The sequence below is a fragment of the Trachinotus anak genome, unplaced genomic scaffold, assembly GCF_046630095.1.
Source record: "Trachinotus anak isolate AG129_WGS33_773 ecotype Australia unplaced genomic scaffold, CSIRO_AGI_Tana_v1 ptg000003l, whole genome shotgun sequence".
NCBI lineage: Eukaryota > Metazoa > Chordata > Actinopteri > Carangiformes > Carangidae > Trachinotus > Trachinotus anak.
In genome coordinates, this window is record NW_027273854.1 from 17,290,370 (window position 1) to 17,315,332 (window position 24,963).

At 40.6% G+C, this 24,963-nt stretch overlaps 1 protein-coding gene across 3 annotated transcripts in view; it reads left to right on the plus strand.

Moving 5' to 3' along the window:
- The window catches only part of myo15aa (myosin XVAa), a 52,508-nt gene that overhangs the window by 17,711 nt on the left and 9,834 nt on the right, over nucleotides 1–24,963 (plus strand). For 2 of the 3 annotated variants that reach the window (XM_071474193.1, XM_071474195.1), the window contains exons 6-42: nucleotides 1,699–1,789; nucleotides 2,327–2,430; nucleotides 2,546–2,609; nucleotides 2,709–2,822; nucleotides 3,000–3,161; nucleotides 4,047–4,160; nucleotides 7,733–7,791; nucleotides 8,069–8,192; nucleotides 8,365–8,460; nucleotides 8,701–8,832; nucleotides 8,923–9,048; nucleotides 9,673–9,750; nucleotides 9,870–10,027; nucleotides 10,223–10,268; nucleotides 10,373–10,497; nucleotides 11,235–11,352; nucleotides 11,535–11,710; nucleotides 12,384–12,468; nucleotides 12,630–12,683; nucleotides 12,850–12,931; nucleotides 13,232–13,362; nucleotides 13,754–13,849; nucleotides 14,830–15,065; nucleotides 15,403–15,593; nucleotides 16,028–16,100; nucleotides 16,412–16,603; nucleotides 16,694–16,809; nucleotides 16,989–17,083; nucleotides 18,692–18,827; nucleotides 21,138–21,202; nucleotides 22,071–22,208; nucleotides 22,366–22,426; nucleotides 23,183–23,330; nucleotides 23,448–23,541; nucleotides 23,658–23,778; nucleotides 23,914–24,029; nucleotides 24,612–24,671. In XM_071474193.1, coding sequence (XP_071330294.1) covers nucleotides 1,699–1,789; nucleotides 2,327–2,430; nucleotides 2,546–2,609; nucleotides 2,709–2,822; nucleotides 3,000–3,161; nucleotides 4,047–4,160; nucleotides 7,733–7,791; nucleotides 8,069–8,192; nucleotides 8,365–8,460; nucleotides 8,701–8,832; nucleotides 8,923–9,048; nucleotides 9,673–9,750; nucleotides 9,870–10,027; nucleotides 10,223–10,268; nucleotides 10,373–10,497; nucleotides 11,235–11,352; nucleotides 11,535–11,710; nucleotides 12,384–12,468; nucleotides 12,630–12,683; nucleotides 12,850–12,931; nucleotides 13,232–13,362; nucleotides 13,754–13,849; nucleotides 14,830–15,065; nucleotides 15,403–15,593; nucleotides 16,028–16,100; nucleotides 16,412–16,603; nucleotides 16,694–16,809; nucleotides 16,989–17,083; nucleotides 18,692–18,827; nucleotides 21,138–21,202; nucleotides 22,071–22,208; nucleotides 22,366–22,426; nucleotides 23,183–23,330; nucleotides 23,448–23,541; nucleotides 23,658–23,778; nucleotides 23,914–24,029; nucleotides 24,612–24,671 — 4,177 coding nt within the window. The remainder of the gene's footprint in view (nucleotides 1–1,698; nucleotides 1,790–2,326; nucleotides 2,431–2,545; nucleotides 2,610–2,708; nucleotides 2,823–2,999; nucleotides 3,162–4,046; nucleotides 4,161–7,732; nucleotides 7,792–8,068; nucleotides 8,193–8,364; nucleotides 8,461–8,700; nucleotides 8,833–8,922; nucleotides 9,049–9,672; nucleotides 9,751–9,869; nucleotides 10,028–10,222; nucleotides 10,269–10,372; nucleotides 10,498–11,234; nucleotides 11,353–11,534; nucleotides 11,711–12,383; nucleotides 12,469–12,629; nucleotides 12,684–12,849; nucleotides 12,932–13,231; nucleotides 13,363–13,753; nucleotides 13,850–14,829; nucleotides 15,066–15,402; nucleotides 15,594–16,027; nucleotides 16,101–16,411; nucleotides 16,604–16,693; nucleotides 16,810–16,988; nucleotides 17,084–18,691; nucleotides 18,828–21,137; nucleotides 21,203–22,070; nucleotides 22,209–22,365; nucleotides 22,427–23,182; nucleotides 23,331–23,447; nucleotides 23,542–23,657; nucleotides 23,779–23,913; nucleotides 24,030–24,611; nucleotides 24,672–24,963) is intronic. The other variant, XM_071474194.1, reaches the window with a different exon arrangement.

A 24,963-nucleotide genomic window follows, 5' to 3' on the forward strand; every position in this document is an offset into this window, starting at 1 on the left:
CACACTTTTAAATCATACACAATACACAAATACATCAATACATTCACACAATCACACACACCTGGAACACTCTAGCCGTGTTCGGAAGGAGACACCTGTAAGGAAAGCCCAGCCAGGTCTGGGCCAGGAACAGGTTATGTTTCAGATGTGTGTGTGTGGGTCCGAGTGCATGTGTGTGGACCCTGTGTTTGTGTGTGTGTGTCACTGAGTGCGTGTTATGGGGTAACTGAGGTCTGGTGTTCAGTGACCAGTAATGGCCCGGTTTTTAGCTAACCAGCCCGTTAGCTGAAACCTTATGCTGGAATGTGGTCAAGGTGCTGGTGTCCGTAAACACACACACACACACACACACACCTTCACCCCCCATTCGGCCAAGCTTACATAATGGTGGTATTTAGCATTAAGCTGTTGGCAGCACAGGACGTGTGAGTGTGTGTGTGGTAGAGCGTTTCAGGTGGTTTAACGCAAAAGTGGAATTGAGGCCTTGCCTAATGCAAGATTAGCCTGGTCTCACATCACTTAGTCAATTAAGGCAAACACGCCACATGCGGCAGTGAGAAGGATCATGCACACTCTAAGTGATTAATAAAAGCCGGGTGTAGTGCTGCTCAAAGTGCGGATAATGTTCACACTTTGGCTTTGGAGAGCCTTGACTCTGCCATTTAAATAACTGTATTGTAACTTTTAGCAAATGGATTGTCACACTTTTGCAGGCTAGTATGCAAATTGAGAAAGTTCATCCTGCCCAGTATTAAACAGTACGAAGTATTGGCACTAGGTTTGTCATGAGGCAATCCAAAAACAAGTATGTGTAGATGTGGATAGTAGAACAGTGGTCTGCCATCGTCGTCTCTAAAATAACAATTTTTCTCTGTTGTTTTATGATTTGGTCTGAATCAGGAAAAACATTAACCACTTGTCGAGGGCTAATTGTCTGTAGCTGTGATGCTTGTCTGTTCTGCCAACCACTTAATAACCACACATACAGTAATTTAGAGATTTTCTGTTCACTCTACACTCAGTGACTCTCAATATAATCCATTAAAACACCATTACTAACTATGACCCCAGTGCTAAAACATCTAATTTTATTAACTTCTCTATATTAGTAGGCATCATAAAACTAGACATTATGGCTGAATAGTTCTACTGAATTACGTGAGATTGTAGAGGTGTGCATGATAAAGTGACACTTTAGTGTTCTTGTAACACTTAAAAATAGTAGTAGTTTATTTCATGCTTCTGGTTGATCTTATCGTTAGTATGTGAATCAGAAATGTCATGAAATGTCCTTATTTTGCTGTTTTACCAATAAAATTTTACAATATCAATAAAGGGTTCAAAACATCACTGCCCTAATTTGGTGATTTTCAAATTTGCAGACATACTGAAGGATTAAATGCTGAGGAATTGTCTGAGAAAATTCTCCCACTTGTTATGATTAAAAAAAAAAAAACCCATTGGATTAGTGGAAAAATGCATTGCCATGAAACTGATAACAGGGCAGTTTTTTCTTACACTGATCTTCCATTGCTTCTAATATTCAAATCTTCTTTGCATATCCGAGATGCAAAGAAAAAAGCTGTGATCACTTCAGCAGAGCCCTGGAACAATTTATTATATATTAGCGGTTTAAATCACTGAGTCTGTTACTTGGCTGTTACCTCTGTCCAGTGAATGTGTGCTACTGTGTTTCAGTGGGGAGAGCGGTTCGGGGAAAACCGAGGCCACCAAGCTAGTCCTTCGCTACCTAGCAGCAATACATCACAAATACAATCTTGTGCAACAGGTACACACACACACACACACACACAGACACAGACACACACACACACACACACACACACTGCCAGCAGATTTGGGTACACAAACACACATTTGTACCTTGAAGCATGACTTATACCTCTTTGTGTCTTTGTAATGTTTGTCTGTCTCTCTGATGCTCTCCCCGGGTGCAGATTGAGGTAGTGGGGTTCCCTGCATGACTTGTGCTTTACATTTTACAACTCATCTTCACTTATGGCCATAAGAATAGCAGGTTGCTGTGTTTTGCTGTGGTGTGTGACAATATTCATTCCAGATGTTTTGTTTGTTTTGTGAATTTTCTTTCTCTTATACAATCTGTGCACAACTTGACTGACAAGGATTTAAGTTCTCAAATTTTTCAGCTCAAATAGGTTTTAAAGGTTTGATTGTGTTTGATGCTACAGAGACCGTCAGATTTAAATAATAGTGCTAAAAGGCTGCAGTTTCTGTCATGTTACCTATTTTTTGCTCCCCTCCTGCCAAAGGTTGTTGATTTACTGTATGTTTGGATATGTGGTAGATACTTGAGGCAGCTCCTCTGCTGGAATCTTTTGGAAATGCCAAAACTGTGCGCAACGATAATTCAAGTCGCTTTGGGAAATACATAGAGGTCTTTCTAGAGGAGTGAGTATGAAATAAATACACAAAGGTTCTGTTTTCCCATCTCCCTCCATCTCTCCTTTAATCTAATCCTGCTGATGTTTTTGACCCCCCCCACCTTCACTCTCTCTGTCTCCAGTGGTGTGATCAGTGGTGCCATAACCTCTCAGTATCTGTTGGAAAAGTCCCGTATCGTCTTCCAGGTGACACATACAGACACACAGACACAAGATGACACTTTATATGTTGTACTTTTTAATGTATATTGAAGTGTTGAGGTGAATGTGTACTTTCTGCTTCAGGCCAAAGATGAGAGAAACTATCACATCTTCTATGAGATGCTGGCAGGTCTTCCCCCACAGCAGAAACAGGCTTTCTATCTGCAAGAGGCGGAGACCTACTATTACCTCAACCAGGTAGAAGACACAGTGGAGCATGATATCTTCCCTGTTTGTGAGAAAGACTTTTCAGGAGTGTCATGTGGAGATGGAGCCACTCAGATCAAGAGGTACATCACATATTGTAATTAAATCTTCACTTCTGACTACCTTGCACTCTCTCTCTCTCTGTCTCTCTCTCTCTCTCACTCTCAGGGTGGGGATTGTGGAATAACAGGAAAGAAAGATGGAGAAGACTTCCTGCGTCTGCTTGCCGCCATGGAGATCCTTCACTTTACCCCCGATGATCAGTCGGCCATCTTTAGAGTTCTCTCTTCTATACTGCACCTGGGCAATGTCTACTTTCAGAGACATGAGGTATTATTTCATTCATGATCTTTCTTCATCTTTCTGACAAGGCAAGTTTATTTATATAGCACCAGTCGGACATTTAAAATAAAACAAAAACAAGACATAAAAATTTATTTAAAAACAATAAAAACCAGACAATAAATTGTTAAAGAAAAGAAGAGGGTTACATTGAGGTTACATTTGTAATTTATTGGTAAGATGACACAAACAACGATGATTTAAGCCTCAATTTAAATGAGCTGACAGTTTTAGCAGAGTCAGGAAGCTTCTTTTACAGGTGGGGAACATAGAAACTAAAAGCTGCTTCACCTTGCATGATTTGGATTCTGGGAACTCTGTCCCAGATGACCTGAGGGCTCTGGATGCTTCATAACATACAAATAAATCAGATATGTATTTAGGCCTGAGGTCCCCATTTAGTGTTTTATAGACAAGTAGTTGGATTTTAGAAATCTATCCTTTGCCAGCACAGTGATTTAAGGACCGTGGTGATGTGCTTTCCTGGTGTTAGTGAGGTCTCTGGCAGCAGCATTCTGGATGAGCTCCAGCTGTCTGGCTGATTTTTTACTAAGATCTATGAGGACACCATTATAATAGTCTAGCCTGCTGAAAATAAATGTATGAAAACAAGTTTTTTCTGTATCTTGTCCTTTAATTCTTGCTCTGTTTTTAAGGTGCTAATAGGCTGATGTTGTACTTGTCATCAAGTGGCTGTTGATATTTAGGTCCAAGTCCATAAATGCACCATGATTCCTGACTTGATTTGTAGATTTTAGTTCCATGGATTTATTATGCAGTTTCTTATTGAGAACATGGTGATTTTCAAGAGAAAAAAAGGAAAGTCATTTTTCTGTTTTTCAGTTTGTTTTTCCTTTCCCTGCTGCACTGCAGGCTGATGGCCAGGAGGTGGCATCAGTGGTGAGTGCTCAGGAGATCAGAGTGGTGGCAGAGCTGCTGCAGATCTCACCAGAAGGACTACAGAAAGCCATCACCTACAAAGTCACAGTCAGTATTTAAGTGTTTTATGTGCATGTACATTAATATATCTGTATCTGTGTGTTTATATTTACACTAAGAACAATGTGAGAATCATGTTTTCATTGACTGCTTAAAAACCAAAAGTGTTGAAGGTTGAAATCATGTGATTCCTGTGATGGATGATTATTTATTGTGTTGTCAGTCAAGTTTGACCAAATGGTGACAGGCAGCCAACATGACAGTACGCCAGTGTCTCTCCCTCTTGCTTACACACACACATATGTACTGACGTTAAAGCCATTGTATGGCTCCCAGTGTCGTTTACCCAGACACAAAGGAAACACACCTGTTGTTCCCACACTGAGTGAAAGAAAGAAAGACAAGAAAGAGGCAGGCTGCTGTCACCAATCTCCTTGTGTGGTTGTCTTGTTCTGCTGACTTCCTCTGGTGGACTTTTTCTATGCAAGCTGACAACTCTTATACACCAGAGGTTTGTGGGATATTATCGTCTATTGACTGCTCTCCTGTTTATAATTAACCATCCGTACTGTATGTAACAGGTTGATAATTCACTGTCGCACCTCATACTTCTCTTCCACTGGGGAATGATAGTCAGAGCAAGAGAAATAGAGAAATTCATAGATCCATAGTTTCTGCATGCAGGTGGAAGGTGTATTGTTTGTTTCTTGGTCTAGCTAAGATTAGTTTTGGGATATGTTTGACAACAGGTGTCTAACACTCCAAGGACAAACTCAATCAGTGGGAACAGAAAAAAGTGGGCAACAGGAGACAGCAAAATGAAAAGGTTCCTGCTTTTCTCATTTGTTGTTCATTTTAAAAAGTATGAATCAGTGGTTGATGAAGGTCAGTGCTCTTTGTTTGGATAAGCTTTAATGCCTGTTGTCCTGTTGTTTTTTGGCTGGACTGCAACAGTGGGGCCAGCTACTGGACTGACTGACTGCCTCTTTCAAAATGATCTGGCAGAGTGATACCAACGTAGCGCATTTGTTGCTAGATTTAGAGACTTTTTCCAAACAAACTGGGTATAAACCTAGTACATGGTTGGACTGTGTATGGGTGCCAGCCATGGGCCCAGGGCTATACCTCTTGTTATGGGCATTCACCTTGCCACTACTAAGCTAAAGTAACTAGCAGATCTGGATAGCATGTTACAACAGAAAAATTACTTATTTTTTAAAACTGAGGATAATGAGCCTTAACTTTACTCTCATCTATATTGATATACTGACATCTTTCATTCTACATTGCGTCTTGGACGTTTAAGTTTCCTGTTCCTGTATGAGTCAGATGTCTTAAACTCTGACCTCCTGCTGGTCAAATCTCAAATCACAGCTGACCTCATGTAGAGCGGAGTGTCCGTTATCCATGGTGCAGATCAGTTTCTATGTGGTAACAGAATCAGATTATTAGATTATTTGGACATATTTCTTACACTCTTGACAACACACAAACAAGCATGAATGCACACAGGTACAATCCTGTACATATGTAGTATGCAGACATAAATAGACACACAGTATTTGTGCAATTACTGTTGACTATTTTGGAGGCAATGTAGGCATCCTTTTGTTTGCAGTCTGTCATTGTGGATGGTATTACTCTTATAAATAGCTACACTCACCAGTAGTGAGTGCACTGTGCCTTGAGGGCTTTGCAGTTATGTTGTTTGTTGCTATTTCAGTTTTTAATAATTCTGTTTTCTCATAGAATTACACAAATATGAATCATGCTTTCTTTGTCCAAAGATAGAGATTTTTTTTTTGCTCAAATTTACTGGAGCATAATTATGTCTAGATTTCCATATGATTAATTCTGATCCATGTAGCTGTTGTTTGATTGATCCCCTAAAGCTGGAATGTTGGACTTTTACATATAAATAAACGTTCTTTACATTCAAGTCTTTGCCAAGTGAGTTCACACAATCCAGTGTTTTAAATCTGGTTTCTGTGGCGACGCACTGGATCACCTGTAGCAATACATTTTACATAAATCAGCAATGACTGGTTTGCCAGGGCTTGAAGAGGGGAGCAACCATTAGTAAATTAGAGCAACTTGGAGTACGGTGGAAAAAATCTAGGAAGCGGCCAAGAAAATTTTCTGATGCTCCACATAAAAAAAAATAAATAAATAAAAATAATACACACCAAGAACAAACACAAATTACCATTGGTGTGGCTTTTACTCCTTTAGGAGTGCTGTTTGTGTAATTATTTTCACTGCCAGAAGGGGGAGACAAATATTCCACACTGCAGCTTTAGTCACATAAGAAAAACAAAGGAAGGAGCCGGTGCCACTTGTTGTCTCTATATTAAATCTCCTGAAATCCTCAGAGTCCTACCAGCCAACAGTTGAAGTCCAGAACTCACTTGAAAACACCAACAATCAGAAAAAAACCTTTGTAGATATTTGGCTTCACTAGATTACTTTCTCTCTCCCGGTCATTGTCAGCTGTGTTAAATAAGCAGAAGAGATGTCATTCTCCCATCCAGAGCTCTCTAAGCTGCATTGCTCCTCTTTGCTTCGGACTGATCTACCCTGCTGGCATAAGTGGCTCGAACACCAAAAACCCAAAGAAACTGGCAAAAGAATCTGGTACAATAACCCAGTTCAATGTTCACTGTATTCTCCCACTTGTTCCATTTACATCGTATAAGCCAACAAGTGCAAATCCTAGGAAAAATCTTTTTTTCTGTCATCCACATTAAATGTCCTCTTGACAAATCACTTTTTTCCCTGATGATTTTTAAGCATCCTGTTTTAAGGTCCGGTTTAAAAGAAGGAGCAGATCCACTCATCCCGACGAATACATCACATTAGACTGGTACACCATATGTTTTCCATGCACACAGGCTCTTATATGCTATGCAAAGAGCCTTTTGTGTAATTGAATTTCTAATTACAAAGGTGGCTCCTATGTAACAGGAGAGAGGAAGAGTTGTACCCAAGAATTTCCTATGGCTGAATGAAGTGTGTGTGTGTGTGTGTGTGTGTGTGTGTGTGTGATGATCAAGTGCATTTAGGCCACAAAACTTAAGCTTAAGCCACAAAACATTCTTTATCTGATTGGACCCCAAGTCCCAGATACTCATGTCAATGAATAAGACAGTAGTAGAAAGAGAAGGGTGGGGAGTAGAAAAGATAGGAGGCAAAGGAGAGGACAAAAGAGTCAAAGACAAATAAATGCCAGGACCCAGAAAACTGAAGCAGCTCAACAGAATTCAGCCATTATTCAGTTTATTATTTTATTATCAGCAGAGCGAGGCACCTGTCAGTCAAGCTGAATCCGCACAGGCCCACACAGTCCTGAGAAAAGGTCTGATAAGGCAACATAGAGGGTGTATGGACTTTCTATATTTACTTGTAAACATTAAGCAATAAAATATTTGAAATAAATTATAAGGCTTTGAGGAGGTGAAGGATTACAAGTAAAACTTCATAACCAACAAGACAAAAGGAGATTTGAGTGCATTTAGATTATGAAGTAGGTGTCATGATGCTGAAATAGTTCACCATCCTCTTCTCTACATAACATGTGTTGCCTTAATGACCGCTGTGTTATCAAAACCTCTTCTCCACAGGAGACAATGAGGGACAAGATCTACACTCCACTGACTGTGGAAAGTGCTGTTGATGCCAGGTGAGAGACAGTACCCACACCACACACACCCAAGACGTGGACTGTATTCTCAATTAATTTTTTCCCTCCAGATGTATTTCACATGAAATACCATTCTGAAAGGGAAATACCACCAGATTAGATCTTTTGTTCCCATTGTTTGTTTGTTTTTTTTTTTTTTGTAAAGTGACATGTGATATGTGCATTTTGTGTATCTGTTCCTATGAAGGGACTTTTCCCTCCAGAACTCTTGTCCCACGCTCTGTCTGTCTTTCACACGCAAATCTTTATTCTTCAGAGATGCCGTTGCCAAGATCCTGTACTCGCTGCTCTTCCATTGGTTAACTGAGAGGATCAACGGTCAGGTGTACCCTCGCCAACACTCCCTCTCCATCTCCATCCTGGACATCTACGGATTTGAGGTAAGTCAGCTTTGTCACAGGCCTCTTGTCACCTGTTTGTCACTTCCTGGTGTTTCACAGTAGACAGAATAATCATTAGACATGAAGAATCACCAACTACATGTGTGTGTATTTGTGAATGTGTGTGTGTGTGTGTGTGTGTGTGTGTGTGTGTGTGTGTGTGGTACAACAGGATCTGGCCTTCAACAGCTTTGAGCAGCTTTGCATTAATTATGCAAATGAGTACCTGCAGTTCTTCTTCAACAGGATCGTATTCAGGGGAGAACAGGTGAGTCCACATACACCTGTGGGGACATACTCACACACATGCACACATCTTTCACGTTGCTCATGCACACACACATAAATGGTTGAACACACACATGCAGATTCATACAAAATGATCTCAATTATATAAAATAATGTATTTATTGATTGACAGAAATAACGACAAGACACACAAAGTCTTGTGTGGAGGTACATTGTACATGACATACTGTACATGTACTGTATGTGATCCCCCATGCAGGAGGAGTACAGCAGGGAACAGATCCCCTGGCAGGACATCCCATTCAGTGACAACCAGCCCTGCATCGACCTCATTGCTGCTAAGCCTCATGGGATACTGAGGATTCTGGATGACCAGAGCTGTTTCCCACAGGTGAGCGAGGGGAAACACATTCATACATCTGTTACAGACTCACAGTAAATTATTGTACATGACACTTGGATTCTGTTGATTGGTTGCCAGGCAACGGATCACACTTTCCTCCAAAAGTGTCACTATCACCACGGCAACAATCCACTGTATCTAAAGCCAAAGATGCCACTCCCTGAGTTCACCATCAAACACTTTGCTGGCCGGGTCACCTACCAGGTAAACAGCTCGTCACTGGATCGTCTCAAGTGACAAAACCTGCTGCTGGCAATCGATGCATTTGATTGGCTGACATCTATTGTGTCACTGATATCATTTGATCTGTATGCTCCTGTTTTTAGCCATGCTAACATCATTGAATCCAGACTGAACTATCAAATCCAAACAGATCCAAATATCTCGACATCTATTGAATGCATTGCTATGACATGTGGTACAGACGTTCACTTTGGTTCTCCCCCACTTTGGTTTATAACCAAATATTCATTCTCACCAGATGTTTTTTGCCAGCATTTACTGCACAATTTTCCATGGAAGAAAAGGCATAACAACATTAAGGATTAATCTTTTGTACAGTCTAAACACACGTGAGCAATGTAAAAGCAATAAAGAATAATACAACAGTCATATATAAAACATATCGGAAAATAAAATAAACTTAAAAACATCAGGGGATCATCAAAGTGGTGAACCGACCAGATGACACTGCCTGACATCCATAGAGAAATGCCACTATCATGGCTATAAATACATAAAGGAAGAGCAAATAAAGACAAGCAGCAACATAAAGAGAGGGAGTCCTCCTCTGAACCCTGACAGATCTTGCATTAATCTGTGATGCAGGTCTACAAGTTCCTCGATAAGAACTACGACCAGGTCCGCCAGGATGTCCTGGATCTGTTCATCCAGAGCAAGAACAAGGTGAGAGGAGAGGAGCATGAAAGGCAATGTTTCATCTCATTCATATGTACATTAACAACTACAGTAAAACATAGAAATGCTGTGTGTGTGTGTGTGTGTGTGCATTTGTGTGCATCCAGATGGTCTCGAACCTGTTCCTGGTTCACGCAGAGGTCATGGGTCAGCAGAGAGGAGGTCACATGAGGAAGAGCAGCACAGTCACCAGAAAATACCAAGCGCCCACCGTCAGCAACAAGTTCCAACAGTCCCTGCTCGAGCTAGTGGAGAAGATGGAGAGGTGAAGCAGAGAGAAGTGGAGATAAATAATTGATATCAAAATATTAAAAATGTTAAAATGTCAAAATTTTTTTTCGTTATGAGTAATGAGCAGTAATGTTTTTAATTATTATTTAAGCTGCACATTAGTTATATTAACAAGAAAATAAGCTGGTAATTGATATTATTGCTCATTTGGTTTATTCTTCCATTTCAGGTGCAATCCTTTTTTTGTTCGCTGCATTAAGCCAAACAATATGAAGGTAGATTTTCAAACATTTTATATTTGTGCTGATCATTTGCAGGCATGTAACATGCAGGATATGACATCACAGTTTTCTTGCTTACATGTGTATGTATACCTCAGCAACCAGGTGTGTTTGAAGACGACCTGGTGAGCAGCCAGCTGCGACACTCTGGTGTACTGGAAACCATCAGGATCCGTAGGGAGGGATATCCGGTCAGAATGCCATTCTACATCTTCCTGTTCAGGTAACGTCCACACAGCGTTGATCACTGAAACCTGGAAGGCTCTAATGAAGGTTTAATACACACCGGTCTGCAGAATATACAAACCCTGAGGATGAAACAGATGTTTTAACATATGAGAGAGCAAGAGTTTCCACAGGGGGAGCTCTGTGATTGGCTGTTTAATGCACAAGCAAATCATCATCAAAATGATGTCTGACTCCTTAATGTTCTGCCGCACACTGGTCTCCGGTTCACACACGTCTCTGAGACAAATTTGTTGGCACATGTTAATCTCTAAGAGAATTCATACTTATTGACTGCACTGTTTTTGTACCATTCCACAGCTGTGTATGTGGACAATAACATTACATGAAATAAACCATCAAAATAAATGCAGAAATATCTAGCATTGAAGCTGCTCTGGAGGCCTAAGACACTTTAATTTACTTATCTGCAACTGCATTTAATGAAAAAGTTTTCATTTGCTCTGAATGTGAACATCAAGTATCTGGTAGACAGTTCTTAGATTTTTTTCCACAGAGAAGGAGAAACACTTTTCTTTCAGGCAGAAGTGTCAGCGGTTTGTGTGGGACACACAGAAGAACAGAACATTTTGAAATAAGATAATAAGGTGGATTACCAGGAGGGCCTGTTGTGAGCTACATGCCAAAAGATGATTGCTTTTATTTTTTAAAGCCCATGCCTTCGTTTGTAGGTGTGTGTGTACATACATGTGAATGACACCCCCCCCCCCTCAGGTATAAGTCCCTGGTGGGGATTCGAGAGCTTCCAGCTGCAAATGGAGAGAACTGTGTGATAATGCTCAGTAAGCTGTGTCCCCTCAGACCAGGAGTCTACCATGTCGGAGTGACAAAGGTGAGATTCTCCTCCACGTTGTTGATGTCGATCCTTTTCACAAATGAAAAAAAAAAAAAAACAGCAATCCAAGGTGTCATGGTGTTGAATGAGAACCGTCAACTCCAACTTTTGATGTATGCCATGGTTTATTTTTTTAATAGTGCATGAATGTGACATGTACGCATGTGTGTGAATGCCAGATATTTCTGAAGGAGGACATCTACCAGTTGCTGGAGTGTAAACGGGAGCGCTCCCGTCACCTCGCCGCTCTCACCCTGCAGCGCTACACCCGCATGTTCTTTGTGAGGAAACGTTTTGTGGCCTTCCGCAACAAGATCATCAGGCTGCAGGCGCGCTGCCGAGGCTTCCTCACCAGGTGAGCCCTTCTGCCACCTTCATAACCATCGGCTAATCTGAGGATATCAAGTAAACAGCCTTGTGTCGTTGATTTGACAGACAAGCATTTATGTAAACAAGTTGTGGTATTGAAAACTTCATTACATTTCGTCTTCATTACATGGTGTAGCAGTGAGAAAGTCAAATTAAGGTATGCGCAAATACACTGATATATATATATTATAATTATCAAAATTATGGTACATTATGGTACTTTTAAAGGGATCATCATTTAAATCGATGGTAGACAAAGCGCCCCAAACTTCTTTAAACAACACCTTCATATTTTATCATATTGGATGTTAAAGAAGCAAATTTAGAGCCCACATTCATTTCAGCTATGGCTCATTTGCTCTATTTGTTGTGGTTAAAAGGGCGATGAAATAAGGCAATAATGAATTATGCCTCTAAGATAATGATGACAAAATCAACAAACCGAGGGAAGGAAACTTCAATGCAAACTTTTGATATGGAAAACTACTGAATCAAATCAAAAACATTGCAACGGTGGCCTCTGTAAGAAAATACTTGTAGCATGTCTTCAAGTTTGCCTCTTTGTATGTGTCACAAAACACATGTCTTGAAGCAGTTTATTAGAGCGTTAAGTGTGATGTAAGATATCATGGTACTCCAGTTCTCATTCTGCCTTCTAGGAAGCACTACGTGAAAATGAGGGAGAGTCTGGTGCGATTCCGCTCCCTCGTCCACATGTATGTCAACCGCAAGCAATACATCAAGGTACATGTGGTGTGCTTTAAAATGACATTATGTTTTCTTTCATATTTAGGGGATGAGGCAACCTGACCATGACTATATTCTCAGTCATGTGTGTGCTGTCAAAGAAAATCTGTAAATAAACATGAATATATTACACACTGACTTGTGTGATCCTTCTGCAGATGAAGTTTGACGCACAGAGGAAGGCTGAAGAGGAGAGGAGGAGGAGAGAGATGGTAAGATGGAAGTCTGGAGAGGATTTACACAGGACACAGGATACACTTTCTTTTTTCTTTCTTACAATACTTGAGGGTTTTGGCAGAGGAGACCAACATATCACTTGAGAACCTCTCTAAATTCATGGTCCCTTTGCAGATTAATTCAAAACAGTAACTCTTCCAGGAGCTGACCAAGAGGGAAGTGGTGAACGTGACACACCTGGTGATCCCTGCAGAGCTTGGGGCTTTACTGCAGACAGCAGGAAGTGAGTAGATGTCTGTCTGTCTGTCTGATATACATACATATCATTCATAAGCCAAATGCCTGAGAGCACTTTAGTTCCAGACCATGATGAAATGTGTTAAACTTACCTTCATTTTTAAAAAGATTTTGGAACAGATTTATGTCCTAAAATCTTATAATGTCTAGTCGGCTGAAACAGCAATAATACAGTCATGTAAATCTGCAAAATACATGTAATAGTAAACTCTGTATACATTGTGATGTAATGAATGATAAATCCACTGTACGGTGACTGACCTGTCGTTCACACTTCTGTCTCTAGTCAGGAGGGAGCTGCACTCAGACTGTTTGGCTCTGCTTCAAGCTCCTCACATCCAGGAAGAGGCTCAACTCACTCTGCCTCTGGACATCAACAACTACCCGTTCTACCGCTATGTACAGATCTACTTCAGGGTGAGATGTGCATCAGTGTGATGAGAATATTACAGTCAGCTTCAGGACTGCAGATGAGCTTTAAATAATAGTGCTGTGTGTTATTTTGAGCTGCCCTTTCAGCAGTCGTGTGTAGCTATTCCTCAGGGTTTTCACTTAGAAAACTTTCTTGTGAAAAAATCACAACAATGAGGTGAAGGCTTTTATCCCACTAGAGTGGAACTGAGGAATTAAGACATAAATGCAATGCAAATAAATGAGGGAGGACTGAAGGATGAGGATTCCCCAACATTGCCCCTCCACATCACTGTGTTACTGCACCCTGAAATGGATTTTAGATTGTCTAGTATTTGTGTAAGATGTCTAGATTTCATGTGCTTTCTAACGACACTGTCATTTTTTGTTTCTCTAGGAACCAAAGTTTGGGATGTTAATGGCTCCTCTGGAGTCACCCCTGACCCGTGTAGAAGAGGATCTCAGAGGGGAGGCTCTGGAGCTCTTCATCATGGTAGGCTGGCTGCTTTTCTAAACTCTTCCCTGAAAAGTGGATCTGGAACAGCTGCACTTCACAATGATACAGATTCACACTGTGTCGTATTTTTTGTTATACACCAGGGACAGTCTCCTGGTTCCACATCATTGTTGTTCTGTGAAACACCTTTTTAAATGCAACAAAAAGAGAGAGAAGACAGCAGGCAAACAGGACATCAGAAAAAAATTACATTATGTCCATTTCCTTTCTCTCTCTTGCCATTTCTATGCTATTGGTTTGTATTACCCAACACAACACACTCAAGACTAAGTGAAAATATGGTACACAGTACACAGGCACAAAGGCTAATTCATTTGCTGGCTAATTAGTTAGTTAACAAGCTAAGCCAAGCCAGGTATAGTATGGTGAATGCAGACACAATACCTGCTAATTAGTGATAACATATAAATAAAATAAAAGCAGAATTTCACACACTTCAATAAGCAGGAGCAGAAATCCACCAAAAGGCACAAACACCACAAGGATGACCTAGAGGTCACATTCAGTGACTCAAATTAGCTGAGGTGACAACAAGCAAACAGCTAACAGCTAGACACTCAGCTCCTAGTCAACTGTGACAGCACCCACCTGTCACTCAAAACAGCCACGCCCTTAATTATGCATAATTTTAAAACTTGATAAAACTTAAATAGGTAAGTTATACAAAAATTCACCACCTGGACGTCATGAAGAAGGAAATTAGCTATAGGGACCAAAAACTTCTTTCTTTCTTTTTTTTTTTTTTTTTGGCTGTAAGCATGTTTATTTCTGCTCTGCAATTGGGCATCTTAACAATGGAGTCTATGGGGACTGACTCACTTTTGGCGCCAACCTCAAGTGGCCATTTGAAGGACTGCAGAGGCTTCATTTCTCAGCCTCAGAGGTTGCCACTTGAATATCACCTATCTAATCAGAGCTGGTTTTCAGTACGTGTGCCTGTAATTTGTTTTCTTCAGGTATTACGATTCATGGGGGACCCTCATTTGAACGGGGCGCAGGAAAACATGTTTGGGAATTACATCATCCAAAGGGGCCTGACGTCTCCAGGGTTACGGGATGAGATCCTGTCTCAGGTTGTCAACCAGGTGTGGAGGAATGTAAACCCTGACAACGCTGAAAGAGGCTGGCTGCTGCTGCTGGCGTGCGTCTGCAGCTTTACCCCGTCACCCAAGATGGACAAATATCTACTGAAGTAAAATAATAATAATAATTCTTATATATGTGTGTCCACAAACCATACTGATTTTCATGGGAGTGTCAATATATATTTTAACAAGCACAAAACAAAATTTCAGGAAAGTTCCTCAGTTTTGTAATATCACCTTTTTCTCAGTTTTACTTTTATACCTCAATTATAAAAAAAAAACAAAAACACACACATTACAGGATTTGGGTAATTCCTAGGCACTAGTTAGAATTTTGAAGATCTAATAAGTAACTTTAATGTAAAACATGAACACAACAGGGACGTGGAGGCAGTTTCTTTTCCAATAAAATGTAAAACCTCATTTTCACCTTTTCATGTCCAGATTTGTATCAGACCACGCCCCTGCTGGTTGCCAGGCACTACTGCAACACAGACTCATCCAAGCCAATCAGAAGACACAATTAGGCTCAGGCTCCACCCCTGAGACAGCAAGGACCTATCCGCTGTCGCTGCTGGAGTGGACGGCCAATAGGAAGAAGGCTAACATGGTGTTACACGTGCACTGTTTTGATGGTGAGCTGCATCTTGCCTCGTTGAACATTACGTTATGTAGTTTTAACTGTAATTTTTCCTTTTACGCTGAGATGCAAACATCTCTCTAAATTTATTTTCAAATGAGCAAAGGAAAACTAAAGGATGATTAAATATCATGTTAGCATTGTTCTCACCTTCGTTTTAAATGAGCTCACAGCTCAAAGAAAAGTGAGGATAACTGCATGGCAGGGGCTGCTGGCATCACCTTAGTTGGGTGAGCTCAATAACAGCCCCTGATCATTGATTATTTATTGCCATACAGGATCAGGTGATGGATCTTCAACCCTCTCTGTCTTTAAATTGCACCATTTCTTGCATTGTTCTGAACGGTTTGTTGTGACTTCAACACCACAATGGAAGTAAACAGCTGCAGATGTTGTTTAGTTTCCTTATTCATTCATTTCTCTCTGCAGGAGGGTCGTTCCTGTGTCCGGTCCATTCCTGGACCAGTGGAGAGGATTTAGCAGGAGACGTCCTGCGCCACAGGTGCTCATTCTATCGCATGTTCATTTAAGGATGGTCACTTGATTTTCAGCTCATGTTTTTTGGGTGTAGTGCTATGCCCTCTTTTTGTTTATGTGTGTGAATTAATCTCTTGGACCATTCTATATTTTTTTTATTTGCCCTGCTCAAACCTACATGTCTGTTGTCTTTCTAACCGTAATTTAAAACAAAAACCTCCCTGTGGACCAGATTTTACTGCAAAATGTCCAAACATATAACACTGTAAAGTACAAACTGCTTTGAGTGCAGCATTAACAGGCACATGCAGGTATTTGAATTGTGTGCTCTTGCAGGGGAGTGTCTGACTGGTGGAGGGGGAGTTCAATTCTGATGAAGGAGCGCGGCCAATGGGTGGAGTTAGCGGGTCATGACTACGTGATGGACCTGATTGCAGACCTGGAGCTTCCGACCGACTTCCCCAAGCAGAAGAGCTACTTTGTCATCAGCACTGACGACCCGGCTCGAGTCAGAGCTAATGCCAGCCTGTCAGTACACAAACCACACACACACACACGAATGTGAAAAGAAATCAATTTACTTCTAACTAATGAACCTCTCCTCTCCTTTCTTCTTAGTGCTTTGGTTGGCAGTGGCTTTGACTCAGATGAGGAGCTTGTTCCATCTTTTCCTCTGAGCAGCAGCAGCAGACCGGCCTACAGTCTGCCTGACTCCGACGGTTACTACAGCCATGGTACACACACCCAAATATATACAAACCTTCGCTTCTGTGGACATATATTCTTAAGACAGAGTACAGAGTGTATGTTGTATATGGTGTATATAGTTATCTGCTGATGTGAAACCAGTAAACAGCAATCACACCTTACTGTGGTCAGATAATTATGGTTTCTGTTTACTCTCTGTGTCCAGTAGAGTCAGATGCGTTCAGTGACGGTCAGACTCAGAGAGGAATGGATCGCTACCTGGACAGTCTGTTCGACCCTGTGCTGTCAGACAGCAGCATAGTGAGTACTCACACACACATCTAAACTACACACCCAACTATACTTTCCCCTCTGCTTCGAAAATACTACAGAGCTCAAATGGCGACTTCCTTAATTACTTCATCATCAAGTACACTCTAAAACACTGCAAGCTGGTTCAGCTTAAGAAATTAAGTTCAGTCAGCAATCGTTTCATCACACTGACAAACATTACAGTCACATTTGCAGTTTGAGAAGCCACCTCTGCTTTGGCCACAAAAGTCAGAAGAAGTCATGTTTTATTAGTTCTGTAATTAGTGGAAATTTGAATTTGAAGAAAAAAGGCTAGTGATGAAAAAAAAAGTTGATTCCACTAAATTCTCCTATGATGTTTTACACTGTAAAACAGATATTTACTAGTTAGATTCTCAGATATGACCGTTTGCTGTTTCTTTCTGTCATATCATATCATATCATATCATATCATATCATATCATATCATATCATATCATATCATATCATATCATATCATATCATATCATATCATCATATCATATCATATCATATCACTGTAGACTGAATATATTAGTTTTGGACAAAGCAATTTCAAAACCACATTTTTCACACTAATAAATCAATGAAGCAGACAGAACTTAATAATTATAAAGGGAAATATTGTTAGTCTAAACAAACAAAAAACAAAAAACTAAAAGCTAAAAACAAAAACTGTCACGTCATGCTCCCCCTCCACCTGATCTGCCATCTGAGTGTGAATGGAGGTGGGGTGTTGATGGATGGATGGAACATGTGATCCACCGCTTCTGTTTGTGTATGAATGGGGCAGACAGGAGGGATGATTAGGTTACTGAGTGACCTACCGTATTTGACTGTAACAGCAGGCAGCACACATGCACATCTCTCCTGGGACGACTGTCGGTAGAATGTTTCTTTATTAGCAGAAGAAGTAGAAAAAAAAAGTCCTGTCATAGGGAGTAAACAGGGAGGAAGTACAGTCAGTGCAAGTATGTGTAGGGTGTTAACCAGGAGTTCTCAAAGAAACTATTTAAAGTGACATAAATACCTCGTGTATAAATATTGTCCCGGAGACCTTGTTGTAAAGTCTGTTTTGCAGAATTGGGTGGTATTATCAGACCTTGGATTCACTCGGACTTTCTGTTGAAGCAGGACAGAGCTGCTGCTACTTGAAATGAGAATTTTTAAAGTTTAGTTTTTTCCCAGGAAAATAACTGTTTGGTTTTGTTTTACTGAGACAAAAATTGTTTGGAACATAACAAACCCCACGTTTGTTATGTTGCAAACACCTTTCTTTCAGACTTTCTTGTGCGTGTGTGTTTGTGTGTGCATGTGTATGTTGGGGCTTCTCTTCCAGTGTGTACGGTACTTCCTGGAGCGTATTCAGTTCCTCCAGCTCTGCTGACTCATGCAGCGAGGGTCTGAATCAACCAGTTCAATATACTCCCTCTCTTTTGTTCCCTTAGTCGCTCTCTCTCTCTCTCTCTCTCTCTCTCTCTCTCTCTCTCTCTCTCTCTCTCTAACAAACTTTTGTCTGACTCTTCATGACTCTAAAACTCTGCGTTCATCCTTTTCCCTCCGCTGAGTCTTTGTCGCCTGCTTCTTCCTGCCTACCAGGACATGGAAAAAACTGGAAGTTTGTCAGCAAGGATGAAGGGAGGAGGAGGTATAGGCATCACAGGAGGAGGAAGAGGAGAGGGGGAGAGTCATGCAGCCCCCAGCCGGCCTTACCCACCAGGAATACATCCTGGAGGTAAAAGATATGTGTCTCTGTTTGTCATGTCTGGTGTTTGTGCAGATTCTCCACGAGTTTTTCTTTGACATCTAGTTTTCTGTCCTCAGCTGTGTGTTCCTACTGACTCCACTGTCAGCACTCCTCCCCCCTCTTCTTTCATCTGTCCTTTTTTCACTCCATTTTTCATTTCCATTTTCACTTGTAAAGCAATTGCTGAGATCAGGTCAACAGTAAAAAGTGAAACAATAAGCACACCAGGAGAAAGCACACACACAGATGAATGATTAAAAATACAGCAGTGAAAAAGCTAATCATGTGATGCAGATGATTAGCAATATTTTTATTATAGTACTTATTCCCATCATGTTTAAGGGTGAGGGGTGAAGCGGCTCAGTGATGCTGAACAGGACGTAAGTGTAAAGGTTCAGGTGCACGGTTCACCAACCTTAATCTGTCGTTTAGAGGCTGTAATGAGCAGCCTGGCCTCATGGATAATGCATAGGCAGCCATTCACTGTAACCACAGGTGACTCCTTTACTCCCTGTCTATAGGCATCTGTCCCTCGCTTTCTCACACACATACTGTTCTTTATCTCAAGCAAACACACTCTGGTTACTCTGTTCGTTTTCTCTCTGCCATTCTTTCTATCGGGTGTTTTGTTTGTCTGTGTCTCCTAGTGGCTGTGTAAAACTTTACATTTCACAATTAAAAATCCCTTTCCAAACATCTGGACACATTTACCATATATCGCTCTTTTTCTGTTAACCAGCGGAGCTCCTGCTTTTTCCTGCCCTTTTCCGTCTGTTCTTCACCATGATTTTTTTCAGGCTTCTGAATGTTCAGGTGTCAAGTTTTAGATCATCCATTGTATCAAAAATACGAACTTGAGCTGCTAATTTCTAATCTAATCATGTCTCCCTGTTGGAAATGTACAGTACAGAGAGCAACAACAGTGATGTTAGTGACAGGAAGAAATAAAGACGGAGGGAATTATCCAAAAGTTTATTTCTAAATCTTTGCATCTCACATACATTTTGATAGCCTTTTATCAGTTCAATTCATTTTTATTTGTATAGCTCCAAATCATATTATACATTTTCTCAAGGCACTTTACAGGGTAAGGTCGAGACCTTACTTTATTATAGAAAAAAAGAAACCCATCAAACCCAATCCATACCACATTACCTTCATTTTATTTTATTTTATTATTTTTAAAACAGTCCAGTATTCAACACATTTTACGAACACATTTTACTCCTTGAGATCATGGTAAAGCATCCATTATGTTATTTGAAATAAATGTTTGTCTATAACATTTCTTCTACTACAATGGCAGTGTACTGTAAACCCAATACACTAGTTTAAGACAAATCTCAACTGCAATTATTACATAGCACACTGAATGACATATCAGTGGACACACAGTATGTTAATATGAAAAATAATCACTAGAATGAACATTCTGACAACTTTTCTTAAACGTTGGTGTTGGCAACAGTTTCCAATTAAAATATTGTTAAAATATCTGGTGTAAAATGCCAAAACTTACTCTGAGTCTTACTCTGTTATTGTGAAGTGCTGATTGGCAGGTCTTGCCTGTCCAGGATGACCATTAAGTCCATTTAAAACAAAGGCAGATCCTTGGAGGCAACACAGTTCCTAACTCTTACTCTGTTCCCCGCTTGCTGCTCCTCAAGCTGTGCCCGTGCTTCCAGTAGCAGGAGGAATGATGCCACCCATCCCTGCCATGCCAATCTCCTCCCACCACCATCACCATGAACAACAGCAGCAACAACAGCAGCAGCAGCAGCAGCAGCAGCAGCAACAATACCACCAATACAACCGTCCCCAACACCCCTATCACCAGCAGACTTCTCCCACCACCACCCCTGCCACACCTGTAGCACCCACCCCGTCACCCTCTCGTGTACCCGCTGCTTCCCCTGCTGCTGATAGAGATGCTGATGTAACATCTCATATCACTGCTGTCCCTGGTCTGCCAGGGGTGCCCTCTCTCCCAGCCACACCTGTAGTCCCAGGCCTGCCCGGGATGACAGGTGTACTAGGTACAATAAACAGATGTGCGTTCGGTTTTCCAGCATGTTTGGCCTGAAGCGTGTGGGCATGGTGACGCTACAGTAAATTAGATGACAAATAATTACCCGATGTTTTAATATCTATATTATAGGATGCGAGCTTCTGCTGTGTGCTTTGTTTGAAGCCGAGGAGTTTACTGGGTCCTTTGTGGTGGATTGTGTATGAGACTTTGCATCTGCAAAATCATCTTTATTGCATGGTGTCTATATTTATGTATTTGTGTTTCTCTAGGATCGGAGCAGGCAGTACTGACTCAACAGCAGCAGGCCATTATCAACCAGCAAGCCATCATTCTGGTTTGTCACATATCCTTTCTCTCAACAGCTCTGATATTAAAATTAAAACATATTCAGTAAAATGACTTTCTGGCTGAAGTTCTGGCTGTAAAACTGTAATATTTAACTGGGTCAAGTTCACAACATTTTGCAAAATACATGTATTCACTTTCCTGCCAAGGGTTAGATGAGTAGATCGATACCACTCTCACATCTGTACAGTAAATATCAAGCTACAGCTAGCAGCCTGTTTGTAGAAAGCTCACTAATTAGAGTGTTATATCTTCTTTGTTTAATTCACACAGAAAATGAAATGTAAAAATTACAATTCACCACTTTAGTAGGGGATATGTGCTGGACTAAATCCTGAATTTCTGCTGTTTGACTGATAACATCGGTGCTGCATTTTGTCACCGTTGGATAGAGCCAGATAGCTGTTTCCAGTTATCATGCTAAATTAAGCTAATTATGCTAAACTAAGCTAATTGACTCCATATCTACTGCGCAGATACTGTATGAGACAGATATCGATTTTATCATCTTACTCTTGGCATGAAAGCAAATAAATGTATTTCCCAAAATGTCCAACTATTCTTTTAACACTAAACAAATTGAGTTAAAAGAAAAATTGACATGAGAAAAGCTGATACTAAGTGAAGTATAATTATAATTTTAAATCCCAGCTGTTCGTTGCTTTTCGGACCATTCACATGAAGTAAAACCACTAAACCACCATAAAACAATCCATTCTAATGTATATTTTTCATTTTAAGAATGTACAGTAAAATGATGATATATACATGAAATATATATATATATATATTGTGTGTGTGTGTGTGTGTATGTGTGTTTGTGTGTGTGTGTGTGTGTGTGTGTGTGCATGTGACAGGCCCAGCAGATGACCATGCAGGCCATTGCGATCCAGCAGCAGATGTTGTCCTCCTTCCCCCCCGTTGCCCCGGCCCCCCAGTCACCGCCTTCACAACATCACACGCACTTACAGCAGCGCTCCCACACACCCAGTCCTGTGAGTAATCACACACACACAGGGCTTTCCCATATTAGCACATTATATCTTGTTTGTGTGAATACACACATGTGGGTTCGCCTGCCAGTATGTATGAAAATCAGAAATACTGCAAATAAATACATACCCTGCTCTATCGCTTCCCGTTTTTCTGCAGGCCAGAGAGAGTGAACGGTCGCCGCACAAGCCCGGCCCTGCTGCTGTAGAGCGCAAAACGAGTATGTTTAACATTAAAGTTGATACTGGAGGTTTAATTGTGTGGTGTGAATGCCATGGTTACAGAGGCTCCTCTGCATTTTTTAGCTGGGTTCTCTGAATGAAAAAGTTACTCACATACTCAAAAAGGAGTGGAAAGAAAAATATTAATGCATTGTGATCTGAGGTTGGAAAGATCCATTGCATCCAACTGGAATTTTGAGTCTGAGTGTAGGAAGTCCAAAAATATCACTGTAAGGGGCCATTGTTGAAATATAAGACTGCAACCATGAACCACCTCAGTTTGAATCCAACTGGCAGCCTCTATTTCATCTTTCTCTCTGCCTCCTTTCCTGACCTCCTTTCTCTGTTTTCGCTTTCTGATAAAAATATAAAATGTCCAGAAAATATCACTTTACTGTGTCTGTTTTTATTCAAATACTAATACTGACTGCTTTCCTCTTGCTTTGACATAGAGCTAGTCCCATACTGAGCTGTTGTTTTGACACTATTACTATTATTAATTTTTCCTCGAAAGTGTTGTCAAGTTTGCAGATATGAATTCCTGTTGACTAAATTGATTTCAGTTTTTTTATTTTTTTTTTTTTTACAATTTACATTTTTTGAGCTGTAACATTTTTGTATCAACCAAACTCAATGAATCAATTTGTTGGCGGTGTGTGATTTAATGAAACACTGCAGAAATAATTGAAATTGCCTTTTCATCTGTTGTTGAATTACACAGCTGCACTTGATCTAATAGAAGGTCTTTATTCCAGGTCCAACACGCGGCCCCCCTCCTGAGGACGTGGTCCGATCCAGTGTGAATAACACAGAGCGCATGGAGCCCAGCCACGATATCAAAGACATCATCAAACAGCACCAGCCTGCCGGCGCAACAACTTCTACTGGACCTGCCACACAAAAGTAACACACAGACACACACACATACAGCAACACAAACGTGGTTTTCTCAGCTAAAAGAAGGATTGATAACTATCACATTGCTGTGGTGTCTTATCTGTTACTGTCCTGTGTGTGTAGAAAAGGTGATGGAAAGATGTTTACAAAGAAGTCAGACCCTCATGATGAAGCAATGGAGATTCTTAAAGACCAGATGGCAAACCCACCACAACCGGTACCCTACCTGTCCTCCTACAGCACTATTCACACACGCACACACACACACACACACACACAAACAAAAATACACGCACAAACTGAAATAATATCTGACTTTCTTTAATGTCTCAGACTCAAAGGAAGCCTCAGTCCTCTCTACATAAAGAGGAGGGAAGTGGAAAGGTTACCAAGACGACTAAGTCTCGTCCTGCAGGGCCAACTAGCTTTAACATAGGCCCCGCCCCTTCTCCAGGTGAACTTTTCTAAAAATCCCCAGACAAAATGGTAGAAGGATCATGATGATTCCACATGCATGTGAACATTTATGGGAAGAACATACTTGTGTGTGTGTGTGTGCGTGTGTGTGTGTGTGTGTGCATGTTTCCAGTCTCTAGAGAGTTGCCAGTAGAGGAGGAGATCATTCAGACTCAACTCCACAGCAGAACCAGTGATGACTATTACACATACTCCAATGTCCCCTGGAAGCTCTACATGAGGAAAGAGGTGTATATACTCACACACACGCACACACACACACATATGTAAGGACACACAAACACAAGTGAACAAACTGAGACAAACATCAGTTCACTTAATAGGAAACATAACAAAACACCCACATACACCCACACCCTACATCCAAAATAGGGAAAAGAAAAATATTGACACGTAACATTGATTGAACTTGTTCTGTGGAGAGATGTGACCCTCTGTAGCCCATTCTTCATGAGGAGGTGGATGTTTCCTCCTCCGGTGTCTGAGCAGTATCTGTTCAGCTGTTGTAAAAGCCAGAATATTCCATCTTCTTTCACAGGAGGTGAAGTCAGGTGAAGTTTAATGTTTAAGCGCAAAATTTGCAGAGGTTTTGGGACTTCTTGTTTAGGAATTCAAAAATAATCTATTGGATATTGAAATTTCACAGCATTACAACAAAGTGCACTGAAGCTGCCAGTCAAACACTGTAAAAATGTGTGTTCTCCTTTTAGATCTGCTTCCACTGAACATTTAACCACATTACTGTGCTTAAAGGTCAGCATGTTTCACGGAAATAAGTATTTCACATTGTTGATCTTTTTTTGTTTGCAGGTTTTCTATCCTAGAGAGACCTTCAACAATCCACTTATTCTGGACCTGATCTTCAAACAGGTTGATTTATGTATTCAATATTCATTTACATTTCTCCATTTGTTTCTTAGTAAGTTTATTTTTTCATTTATCATGTTAAATCACAGGTTTAGTTTTTCATCATAGCACAAACCTCAGAATGTCTAGTTTAGTTTATTGTAATTGTGTGAATAGTTAAGATGGGAATTATTTATTGACACTCAAATGCTAAAAGTTGACAAGCTTTAATCTAGCATCTAAGAGTCAAGATTATTGTAAAGGAAAAAGTACATCTAGCCCCATTATGATTTTGGCTTTTGCTTTAATGTTCATT